Genomic DNA, 12980 nt, shown 5'->3' with positions numbered 1-12980 from the left:
GAATTTTGATGATAATTATCTTGTAGCATTCTCTTCTCACCATGCTGTCCTTGCTTCATTTATTCAGATGAATGAAAAACTTTATTTGACCATGATGTGTCATCGTCATGGGTGATTTATGTACTTTTTGCAGTTGCATTGCTTTGAAAGTTTCGCATTGGAATTTTAGACTTTTTATCTAAAGTTTTTCTTCTGTAATTGGGGGTGATGTGGCCTAGTAAGATCTGGGCTTTAACAGAAAGTTTCCATCTCAGCCAAGAATGCTTGTGAAAGAATGTACATAGAGAAAATTGTTGCTTTGTGACCATTTTTTCAATAAATTCTTAATGGCGTGCACACATTTTACTTTTAGACTTTTTTTTAGTTCCCATTAGTGTTCATTTCGTTAGCGAAAACTATGATGAAAGTGTTCATTGACAAGCTTCTTCCTGATGACTAAAACAAGGCGATGACGAGATGACAATGATGTCAATAAACGATAACTGTGACTATATGCAATATCGTTGACGATAAAAGACGAGACTAAAATGCATTTAAAAAAAAAACTTTTCCAAAATCGTCAAAAAAGGAGACAGACTTTTACTGCAGACAGCAGTTCATGCCTCTTCTACGAGAGCTTTCATGCATGCGGTTGCCAGATATCAAGAGTTTAAATCTCCAAGTCAAAGCGTCAAAGCGTGCAATATCGTTGACCATAAAAGACGAGACTAAAACGTTTTTTAAAAAACACTTTAAAAATGAAAAACGTTGCCAAAATCTTTATTTGTCGAAAAAAGGAGGCGGAATACTATTGTAGACTGCTGTACGTGCCTCTACTATGAGAGCTTTCATGTGTGCGGTTGCCAGATATCAAGAGTTCAAATCCCCAAATCAATGCGTCTAAGCGTGCAATATCGTTGACGATAAAAGACGAGAATGTTTTTTAAAAATACTTTAAAAACTAAAAACTTTACCAAAATGTTTTTGTTTTTGAAAAAAAAAGAGAGAATTTTATTCCAGACTGCTGTACATGCATTTACTACTAGAGCTTTCATGTGCAATTGCCAGATATCAAGAGTTCAAATCACAAAATCAGAGCGTCAAAGCGTGCAATATCATTGATGATAAAAGATGAGACTAAAATGCATTTTAAAAAATACTTTAAAAACTTTTCCAAAATCTCTTATTTTCGTCAGAAAAGGAGACAGAATTTTATTGTAGACTGCTGTACATGCCTCTACTACAAGAGCTTTCATGCAAGTGGTTGCCAGATATCAAGAGTTCAATTCCCCAAATCAAAGCTTCTAAGTGTGCAATATCGTTGACGATAAAAGACAAGACCAAAATGTTTTTTAAAAATACTTTAAAAACTAAAAACTTTACCAAAATGTTTTTGATTTTGTCAAAAAAAAAAAAAAAAAGAGACAGAATATTATTGTAGACTGCTGTACATGCCTTTACTACTAGAGCTTTCATGTGCGGTTGCCAGATACCAAGAGTTTAAATCCCAAAATCAAAGCGTCAAAGCGTGCAATATCATTGATGACAAAAGACGAGCCTAAATTGCATTTTAAAAAATACTTTAAAAACTTTTCCAAAATCTCTTATTTTCATCAAAAAAAGAGAGACAGAATTTTATTGCAGACTGCTGTACATGCCTCTACTACGAGAACTTTCATGTGTGCAGTTGCCAGATATCAAGAGTTCAAATCCCAAAAATCAAAGCGCCAAAGGGTGCAGTATCGTTGACCTATAAAAGATGAGACTAAAATGTATTTTAAAAATACTTTTAAAAACTAAAAACTGTACCAAAATGTTATTTTTATTTTTGTCTAAAAAAAAAAAAAAAAAAAAAAAAAGGAATATTATTAAAATTATATAACTATTTTGTTTGCAATTGTGGTTGCAAAAACAACCGATGTTGTTTTAAAAGAGAAACATCATTGTAATTTGGAACTATGTGAATTACTATTAGGAATTTCGCTGTATAATATTTTTTTGTTTGTTTTACCAGACAGAGAGAGTGCATGTTTATGTGTGACCCAGAACCAAAAAACAGTCATAAGGGTACATTTTTGACTTTGACATTTTTGAGATTTATAGACAGGGTTGCCAATTTTGTTTTACAACAAAACAGTATTAAAGTAGCCCAACCATTGTATAATACTATTGATATATGATTTGCTATGATAGGACAATATTTGGCTGAAATGCAACTATTTGAAATTCAGGAATCTGAGTGTTCAAAAAAATCTAAATATTGAGAAAATCACCTTTAAAGTTGTCCAAATGAAGTTCTTTGCAATGCATATTACTAATCAAAAATTAAGTTTTGATATATTTACGGTAGTAAATTTACAAAATGTCAAGGAACATGACCTTTACTTAATGATTTTTGCCATAAAACAATAATTTTGACCCACATAATGTATTTTTGGCTATTACTATAAATATACTGGTGCTACTTACGACTGGTTTGTGGTCCAGGATCACATATAGAACTATGATTTCATAGAGTAAAACTAGACTAAAATGCTCAGACATTTAGTTAACTAAAACTTGACTAAACTAAAACAGGATATTGTTGACTAAATATGATAACTAAAAAGTACATTAGACACAAGACTAGACTAATTTAAAAGACTATGACTAAGTTTAAAAATGGCTGACAAAATTAATACTAGTTACTGTTATTCTCAGTGGTGATTCTCATTACAGAAATAAAGCAATTCTGCATTACAAAAATTAAAACAAAACATGTTATATGGTTTCCTCCATTTTAAAAAAGCATAAATTTACTACCATAATGTAGTATATTCATCATAATTTATTTTTATATGCATTTGTTGTTTATTTCTTTACTTTTCCTTATTTTTTCATTTGTTTCTTGCCATGCATATGTTAGAAAATAATATTATATAAGTCATTCTTAATTCTTAATAATTTCTATTTTGTATTATCATATTTTTTTTATTATGCAGTATTTATTATTTATTCTTTATTCTTATATTATTACTTTTCATCTAAATCATCATCCTTTTGGAGCTTTTGTCGAACACACACACACACACACACACATATATATATATAGTAGGAGTGTGTGACTAGAAGCATCAGTGGAGAATTCCAGTTACCGAAAGTTGGATTAAAGTGTGGATGTGTGATTTTTAGAGAGTTCTGCACTGTTGCTTTGTGACCTCCTGCCTTGAGGACATGTCAGACAGCTCCTGCACCCAACAACCCCTCACCTTGTCACACCGGAGTAACATCTCCTCTCTACACCTGTCTCCACGTGGCAGGCCGAAGGTTACAGAAGCGTGCGTGACCGTTGGGCTCCACGCGCTGATTGACTAGAGGCGAGAGAAGTGACTCCTCAGCACTTCAGAGACCAGTATCCCGGAGAGAGGTGCAGAACTCTGGCCCGCCGGTCTGGCGAACGCGGACCCCGGCTATGGGAGTAATTATCAGCTTTGTCAGATCCCTCCGAGCGCTTCTCTCCTCTTTTCTCCTCTCTCTCTTTATCTCTTTCTTCCTCCCATCCTCCTCTCGCCCTGTCAAGTTTAAGTGGGGCCCATCGCTGCGAAAAAAGAAAAAAAAAAAAAAACGCCAGCCCCTACAGGTGAGATTGGACGGGAGGGTGGAGGGATGCGGCCGAGGAGGAGAGGAAGCCCGTGCTCAGTCAATTGAAAAGCTGTCAGAGTGCGAGCGAGCCCCTGGAAGGAGAGTCGACGAGATAAGACGAGGTTCTCATCTGCCAGCTGAGCTCGAGCGAGGTCAAGGCAACGGCGCTCTAATCTAGTTAATTTTAGCCCCTCGATTCGGAAAACATGTCGAGCCGAACTCTGAGCTGATAAAGCCTCGTGACCTACGTGTTATATCAAGTTTGATTTTGTGTTTTGTGTGCTCCTCTAGCTATTATTTGTTTATCTGGCTTTCTCAAGCATTCAGACGGTAATCCGAGTTGGAGTCGCGGCTCGCGGAGATTTCCGTAGTGCGGTAATTCCAAAGTCTTGTTTTCTCTTATCAACAAGAGCTGATTGGAAATAATTAATGAGCGAGCGGAAGCTAAACCTCGGCGCGGTCTTTGGTATCTAGCAATTTTCAGCTAGCGCGGCTCCTTAGCATCAGAATAATGAGCTTGTCTCTTCAAGTTACGAGCACATGCTCCTACACACAGAATGTGTTTTAAGCTAATTTAATCTTTTGTAGTTGCTTTTTTCTTTGCATTTCATTTCCATATTTTTGAATTGCGCTTTGTGCGTTTCCGCCTCGGAAAGGGTTCTGAAGTCGCGCTTTGTTCTGTAGCACTCTGCTCCGTTAAGGAGATTACAAATAATAGTCGAAATTCTGGTAATTAACATTTAATCTTTAAGCGCTGTGTTATTTATTTACAGATGTGAAATGAGGAAATGAGCGTCTCTTAAACAGGGCCAGCTTGTGCTCTTCAAAGCAGAGCGGTTCGTAAGCAGCTCAGCTAATATTTTTATTAAAGACCTCACCTTCAATTTGGTTCAATTCAGTTCAGCCCGGGTTTGAGCAAGCCAATTTTCTGCTTCAGACTGCTTTAATAAACCCTCTGCTCTATCAGAAGCCTTTGCCGTTCCTGATGAAGGCAGTTTATTTTAAATTAAAGCAGAGTTTCTTATCTGCCGGAGCAAAGAATGTGACTACAGTAGTCGTTCTTCCTTTTCGCGGGGTAATTAAAACAAAAAACGGTTTCGGCGGCTGATAAAAACATGGGATCTGATACGTGGCGGCCTTCTAACGTGTGCAGATGTGCTATTGATGGAAGTTTATTTCCTCTGCCCTTCTCCTTTCAGCCACGTCTGGTTTTCTCGAATGGCGATAAGACGTACAGCCCCGCTAGAAAAGGGATCGACGGATTGGCGTATCTCTGCCCTCCGTCAGAATGATGGCAATCGTTGATGATTTAATTGAACTTGCAAGTGAAACCTAAGCCGGATTGAGCCTTTAAATCGCCTTTCAATTAAGCAGGTTGTCGTCTGAAAGCCGCAGTTGCGCTGAAGCTGGAGGTGGATGCGTGGATTCACTTTGCTTAATCAGTCCAGTGATATTCAACATGACACCTGACTAGCCAAGCTCTCGTCAGCTTGACGGCCAAAGTAATTAGTTTGATTGGATATATTGCACTTTAAAGCCTTGTTTTGTTGGTTTAGGATATGTTTGGAACAGTACTTTTCCACAAACATCCATTTAAGCAGTCAAGTCATCAATAGTCAATGCATTTTTGTGATGTGACAACTAGGTAGCTGACTCTTTTTAAGCTTAAATGTAATGGTTTTGCTTTAGATTATGTTTGTGTTTAACACTCCATACATAATTAGATCTAGAAATTGTTTTATTTTACCACATACATTATCTGCTTCTATGAACGGCTGTTTCCGCCACTGAATAAAAAAAGGTAATTGCAACTTTTTATCTCACTTTTCTGACTTTTTTTTCTTGCGAATGAGTTTACATCTCACAATTCTGACTTTTTTTCTTGGAATTGTGTGATATAAAATCGCAATTCTGATTTTCTTCAGAATTGCCAGAGTTTATATCTCGCAGTTGTGACTTTTTTCTCTGAATTGTGGGTTTATATCTTGGAATATAGTTATTTGTTATAAGCTTGCAGTTGCGAGTTATTAATTCTTTAATTATTAATTCAGAATTGAGATATAAACACGCCGTTTTGAGAGCATATCAGTTTTTCCTCCTCGGAATTGGGCTTTTAACTCGCAATTGCAAGCTTGTATCTCACAGTTCTGAGTTTGCTGAGATATAAACTTGCAATTGCAAAGAAAAAAGTCAGAATTTTGGAATATAAACTCGCATTTGTTACAAAGCTTTTAATTGCAATTCTAACTTTATTTCTGACTTTGACTCCCAATTCTGAGAAAATAAAGTCAGAATTGCAAGAAAAAAGTCAGAATTGTGAGATATAAACTCGCAATTGCAAGCAATAAGTCGGAATTGTGAGAAATAACCTTGCAATTGCAAAAAAAGTCAGAATTGTAAGACAATCTCATAATTGCAAGAAAAAAGACAGAATTGTGAGATACAAACTCACAATTGCAAGAATTACAATTAGCAATTGTGAGTTTTTATCTTGCAATTCTGACTTTATTTCTTGCAATTGCGAGTTTGTATCTCACAATTTTGATAAAAACGTCAGAATTGCGAGAAAAAAGAATTGCGAGATATAAACTCACAATTGCAAGAAAAGTTGTAATTGTGAGACAATCTCATAACTGCAAGAAAAAAGTCAGAATTGTGAGATACAAACTCAAATTTGTGAGAAAAAGTCAGAATTGTGAGTTTTTTTATCTTGCAATTCTGACTTTATTTCTTGCAATTGCGAGTTTATATCTCACAATTTTGATAAAAACGTCAGAATTGCGAGAAAAAAAGAATTGCGAGATATAAAAAAAAGTCGGAATTGTGAGATACAAACTCAAATTTGTGAGAAAAAAGTCAGATTGTTCTATCTTATCTTGCAATTCTGACTTTATTTCTTGCAATTGCGAGTTTATATCACAATTTTAATAAAAACGTCAGAATTGCAAAAAAAAAAAAAAAGAACTACGAGATACAAACTTGCATTTGTGAGAAAGAAGTCAGAATTGCGAGGAAAAAAAGTTACAATTGTGAGATACAAACTTGCATTTGCGTTTTATCTAGCAATTCTGACTTTATTTCTTGCAGTTGCAAGTTTATATCTCACAAATCTGTAAAAAAAGGCCAGAATTGCAAGAAAAGTCTGAATTTTGAGATAAAATTATAGATGTAAACTCATAAACTAGATGTAAATAGATGTAAATTATGTAAACATAGATGTAAATTATGGATGTAATTAATTTTATTTATTTATTTATTTTAATTTAGTGGGGCACACAGACTTCCATATGATTCAGTATTTAAAATAATCAATTCTCCAAAGCTGTTTGGTTGTGCATTATTAGTTTGATGTGAGCCCTAGCTAGTCAATCTTTTGTTAAGTTGACAACCAGATTGATTAGCTAGAGGGATAAATCTCTTTATTAAACCTTTTGTGGTTGCCGTTTTATTTTATTAGCCTAAAATACATTTTGAAAAGCTCATACATTATCCAAATCCAAACTTGTATTCAAAACAAAAAAATTGACACTAGCATTCAAATTGACATTGAGGGTGATTAGCATGATTGGGTAGATTGCTCTATAAACATTCATTTTTGGCTTCGAGTTCAAATTTCTTGCACAGATCTCCCCGCATTCATTATCGGAGTCAATAACCATCATTTAAACAGTCATTTCAACAATGGCCGTTCTGATTCGCGTTATTAGCTTGAGTGAAGGTGTTTGTCTGAAATGAGGATGAATGACAGGTTATTTGCAGCTCTTTTTTGCCTTCAGGGTCTACTGTACAGATGTACTGAGGAGTTTGTCGGGTCTCTTTGCCCCCTCCACCTCCTTTCCACTCGCCGGGTTATTTATCATAGTTGTTCTAGTCACTGCCACTCTTGACACTGGTGTTATTAATGAATATCCACTCTGCCGGTAATTCAGTTTAACCTGTCTCCCCGCATTCATTCATTCTACTAAACCATCCACAGGAAGAGCGGAATTGAGGGAGGGTGGGAGAAAGAGAGGGAGGGAGGAAAGGAAATGAGTGAGTCATGCGACTGTATTTTACAGCTGAGTCTCTTTTTTGGTTGAGCTTCATATAAAATATTTACCGTCGCTGCATGCAGGATGTGTACGACAATATCCCTGTGCCATTGCAGTTAGATGACGTTAAACACTTATGCCTGCATGGTTCCCTCTCACTGACCTCTGACCTTTTTCACAGGCCACGTAACGTGGAGCCAGTGTGTTCGAACCTGCAAGCTCAGATCCTGAACTGCTATAGAGAGAACCGCGAGCAGACGCTTCAGTGCTCGGATCTGGCCAAAGAGTACATGCAGTGCATCAATGCAGCTAAGAAGGTAAGAAACCAGAAGATTTAGGATGGCTCTTGGGTAATGTTTTTGTTTAAAATCATGTGACCTCCATCATTGCACACCAAAAGTGAATGTATTATTTGTGCGAGTAAAAACATACGTTAATGCAAAAATGCTAATTTTACGGCAGGCGACGTGAATTGAGCAACGTGTTTGCTGCAAACGTGCAACATTTGAACATCCCACAAATAATCTAGAGTGAGTAATGGTGTATGTACACCAAAACCGAATTTAATTATTAGCATGTGTAGATTACATACAGAGTTAGTGCAAAGATGTGAATTTGTGCTGGGCGACATGCCGATAATGCATCTTCCATGCAAGTTTAAAAATTTTAACTTGAGTGGAAAATTCGCAAGCCAGTCAGCAAAGAGATTTTTGACACATGGGGTTGTTTTAGAAAATGGTTTTAAATAGTTTTTATGTGCGTGAGTTATGCTAAAACCATCCCACGAGTAATCTAGAGCGAGTAATGGTGTGTGCACAGTAGATTAAATACAAACTCAGTGCAAAGACACGGTTGCGCCTTCCACGCAAGTTGAAAAATTTTAACTCAAGTGGAATATTTGCATGACACGTCGTGCAAGCCAGTCAGAAAAGAGCTTATTGACATGTCAGATTTGACATGTCTGGTTGTTTTAGAAAATTGTTTTTATGTTTATTTTTCATGTTTTATTGCGGGAGTGATGCGAAAAACGTCCTGTGAGTAATCTAGATCGAGTAATGGTGTGTGCACACCAAAAGTGAGTTTAATATTTCCACGAGTAGGTTACATACAAAGTCCATGCAAAGACACGAATTTGCCGCAAATTCGCCATGAACGTGCAATATTGCGTCTTCCACGCAAGCTGAAAAATCTTCAAACTCAATTGGAAAATTTGCATGATGTGTTGTTGCACAAGATCAGCAAAGAACTTATTGTGACATGAAAAACATCTTGTAAGTACTTTACAGCCATAACGTGATGAGAATATTCAGTGTGACCGCTCACTTTATGTTTGGTGTGCACAACGCGATACAAATATATGCTTCACTATCGGTGTGCGCAAGTCATTAGGGTGTGCACGTCAAAGTTAATTTACGTACTGTAATGTTAAAATGTCAGTTCAACATACTTGTCAAGTAGGCATTGAAAAACAGAGTTAAAATTGAGTAAATATAAAAAAAAACAAAATACAAATAAAAAGAATTATGGAGACGTGCAGAAAAGCAGTGTCTATTTCGTGCACAACTTGAACTACAACAGGTAAGGCTGTCAGCTGTGTGGATATTGGCAATCAGCAAGTGAACCCATTATGTCTTTCTCTTTACTACTATAGTACGAAATGAACATGAATTAACATCAAAAGGTTGGCTATTTTATGAGAGAGCCTATGGTACAACTTACTGAAATGTCTCATTTAATTGGTCATAACGATTGTTGGTGTCCATAAGCTCATCAGTCAGTTAGAAAAATAATTATAAAGAGGAGCATTATGCTACATTAATGCGCTATTGCATATTAATATTTTTACTTAACCTGTTATCTACATGATTAAAAAATGCACGAATGCAAGCTAAAGATAAAATTCAACACCTCCTATAAAATTGCATGTTACTGATGAAGAAAAACCACCTGGATGTGTGAAAGACATTTGACAACATTTATAGGATGCACCTAGTGGCCAAGTGATGTTTATGGTCCATGATATTGGTACAGATTCTGTGTAATAAACAATTCATTGTGACTGTATATTTCAGGTTGAAAAAGACGTTTAGTTTCCACTTTAAGTGAACCTTATTTCACAAGTCATCTACAAGATGGAATAAAATGCTAATAAAACCAAGAAATGATGAGACATAAACACATGACAGTATGATTGAAATGTAAAAAAAAGAAAAGAAATAAAGAAAAAGAAAGAAATTAAATAATAATAATAATAAAAGAAAATAAATGAAAGAAAAGAAATTTTTCTTATAGGAGCCTTAGTAGTTTTTGTTTATTTGTTTTTTGCAGTGTGTATATAATTAATCAAATGGTATATTCACACCTTGGATCCATTTTAATAAATTATCTTTTAATTATTATGTACAATTTTCAATTTTCTGCTGAACTTAAAATGAACATCTAAAAAATGTAATGTAAATATACTAATAAAATTACATCTAATAAGTTTGCATATTGAAAATAGTGTATAAAAATATGTTATGCTTAACAGATTAGTTTTGAAATACTAATGTTCATCATGCCATTCATAATTGTTTGAATGCATTGTAACTAATGATTTGTTAAATGTTATAACTGTTGGTCTTGTAAATGCAATCAAAATTATGATGAAGTGTTAAAAAAAACTAAGTGTTTGCGTGGTGTAATGTAAAAAAAAAAAAAAGCGTATGAGGTGAATACCTAGTATGAGTATTATTAATGAATATTAATTACATTTCATACAGTAGCAAAAAAAATCTTCTGTTGCTAGTAGGCGTTCCTGAAACCCAACTGGTAGAGCACGACGCTAGAAACACCAAGATCATGCATTTAATTCATTGGGGACACACAAACTGATGAAATTTATCCCTTGAATGCACTCAAAGTCGCGTTGGATAAATGCATCTGCCAAATGCATAAATAAAAATGTAAATGCCCATTGGCATCCACATTGAATTGCAGCACATTTGCATAGCGCTGATCTCTCGCCAATGGTCTGTAGCTCATGTCGCCTCAAACCTCATTGAAAGTGAGTCACGTTCTAGTTATTTTATTGTTATAAATCGCTGTCAGTTTGAACGCCCCCTAAAGATCAGAAAGAGAGGCTGGAAAATTTGAATTGTTGCTGGCACAGAAACCTTGATTAAGATAATATATGGATTTAAAGCTACAGTTTAACAAAATATGTAATCATTTACTTACTATCATGATGTTTCAAGCCTGCATGGCTTTCTTTCTACTGTGGAACACACAGGAATTTGAAAAATATTGTTTTTTGGTCCATACAATGAAAAATTAGGGCTGTAATGATTCCTCGATTCAGTTTGAGTACTTGATTTTAATAAATTCTTGATTGCATCTTGCCCGTGTCAAGTAACCGGCAAAACAATGGAAGTGGCGCATTTCACGGACGAGAATCCATGAAACACATTATTAGAATGAATTCCAAGGGCGCATGATGAATTCTTAAGGCTGTCCGAATTCACAAACGCTACGATTCAGTTAAATATATGTATGCGATGCAGGTTTAATATTGTAAACACGCTTTAATTATCAACATGTGTGTTAATAACTTACTTACATGTGTCTCAGAGCGGCTCTGTTCACAGTAAATGCTGCGTGACACAAACTGTTATCATTTATTATTTACATATCATGTGTGGAACGTCTCAAACTCCATCTCTGCATATTGCTGTGTGAATTTATTATAACGTTCATCTGGGATCACAACGTGCACCATTTCTTTAGATTTGTAAGGTAAATATTTGTAAAACTATGCAAACACAGGAGAATTCATCAATATCTTTCTCAATATGCTCACTGTTCATCACAATTTCAAAATTAAAGTTTACCCTTGCTCTGAGTTTACACATTTTGATGTCCACATATTTAAGAAATGACAATGGCGGTAGCATTTCTATCGTAAATAAATGGTTAGATGTTAAAGATTAAGTGGACATTTGAATTAAATGTTGTTTCATCAATATTAAACGAGGATTAGATCACACTGTAAAGTGTAAAAACAATCGTCAGGCCTTTGGTGCCCTTTGTAGTCATTTGGTATAATGCCAAATGTACATTAGCTCTATTGGTTATAATACATTATGCATTTTAACAGTTTTGTTCAATAAAACCATATGATCACTTACTTTTGATATTTTATTTACAAATGTATTATTAATAATAATATTATTTTATAAATATTATTAACTAATTATTATTGCCAAATTGCTACGATATATGTATTTAAGTCATTTTAAAGGCTGTTGTTTTATTAACAAAATGACATTCGATTAATTGAGATTACTCGATTAATCGTCACAGTAATTGGACGATTATTCTGCCGATTAATTGAGTAATCTTATATGTTTTTGTTTTAATAAAAAATGTATTTGTATTTATGCATTTTAACAGTTTTGTTCAATAAAACCATGTGATTACTTGTTTTTGATACTTTATTTGAACTAATTATTATTGCCTTATTGCAATGGTATATGTATTTTAAGTCATTTCAAAGGCTGGTGGTGTTTGTGTAGGTCTATTTTTATTAACAACAACAAAAAAACCCTTATTACTCGATTAATCGTCTGAGTAATCTAATTTTTGTTTTGTTTTGTTAATAAAAATGTATTTGTATATGTATTTTAACAGTTTTGTTCAATAAAGCCATATGATTATTTGATACTTTATTTGTATTTGAAGTAATTTTACTTTTTAAATGTAAAAATTTTATTTGAAGTATTTGTTATTTACGTAGGTCTATTTTTATTAACAACAACAACAACAACAACAACAACAAACAACTGATTACTCAATTAATCGCCAGAGTAATTGGTCTATTATTCTGGCAATTAATCAAGTAATCTGATTTTTTTTGTTGTTGTTAATAAAAATGTATTTGTATTTATGTACTTTAGGTTTTGTTTAATAAAACCATATGATTACTTGCTTTTGATACTTTATTTGAACTAAATATTATTGCCTCGTTGCTGTGATACATGTAATATAAGTCATTTCATATTGTTTGCTTAGGTCTATTTTAACAAAATAAAAAAATCTGATTACTCCATTAATAGTTAGAGTAATTGGCCCGATTATTCTGACAATTAATCGATAATCAGATTTTTTGTTTTGTTAATAAAAATTTGTTTGCATTTTTATTAACAATAACAAAAAAAAATAAAATAAATCAGATTACTCGATTAATTGTCAGAATAAACGACCGATTACTCGATTACCAAAGTAATCGTTAGTGACAGCCCTAAAGTCAATGGAGTCCAGTGTTGTTTGGACCAGAATATTCTTCAGAATATCTTTATTTTCACATTCATT

The 12980-nt window shown here is 34.2% G+C and overlaps 1 protein-coding gene across 2 annotated transcripts in view; it reads left to right on the top strand.

The window, feature by feature from the left end:
- chchd6a (coiled-coil-helix-coiled-coil-helix domain containing 6a) overlaps nucleotides 1-12980 on the top strand; it is an 89234-nt gene that overhangs the window by 49323 nt on the left and 26931 nt on the right. For both annotated transcript variants that reach the window (XM_051095763.1, XM_051095764.1), the window contains one exon: nucleotides 7813-7948. In XM_051095763.1, the coding sequence (XP_050951720.1) occupies nucleotides 7813-7948 (136 nt within the window). The remainder of the gene's footprint in view (nucleotides 1-7812; nucleotides 7949-12980) is intronic.

The sequence above is a fragment of the Labeo rohita genome, chromosome 23 (genome assembly GCF_022985175.1).
Source record: "Labeo rohita strain BAU-BD-2019 chromosome 23, IGBB_LRoh.1.0, whole genome shotgun sequence".
NCBI lineage: Eukaryota > Metazoa > Chordata > Actinopteri > Cypriniformes > Cyprinidae > Labeo > Labeo rohita.
This window is presented reverse-complemented; position numbering and strand designations above follow the sequence as displayed.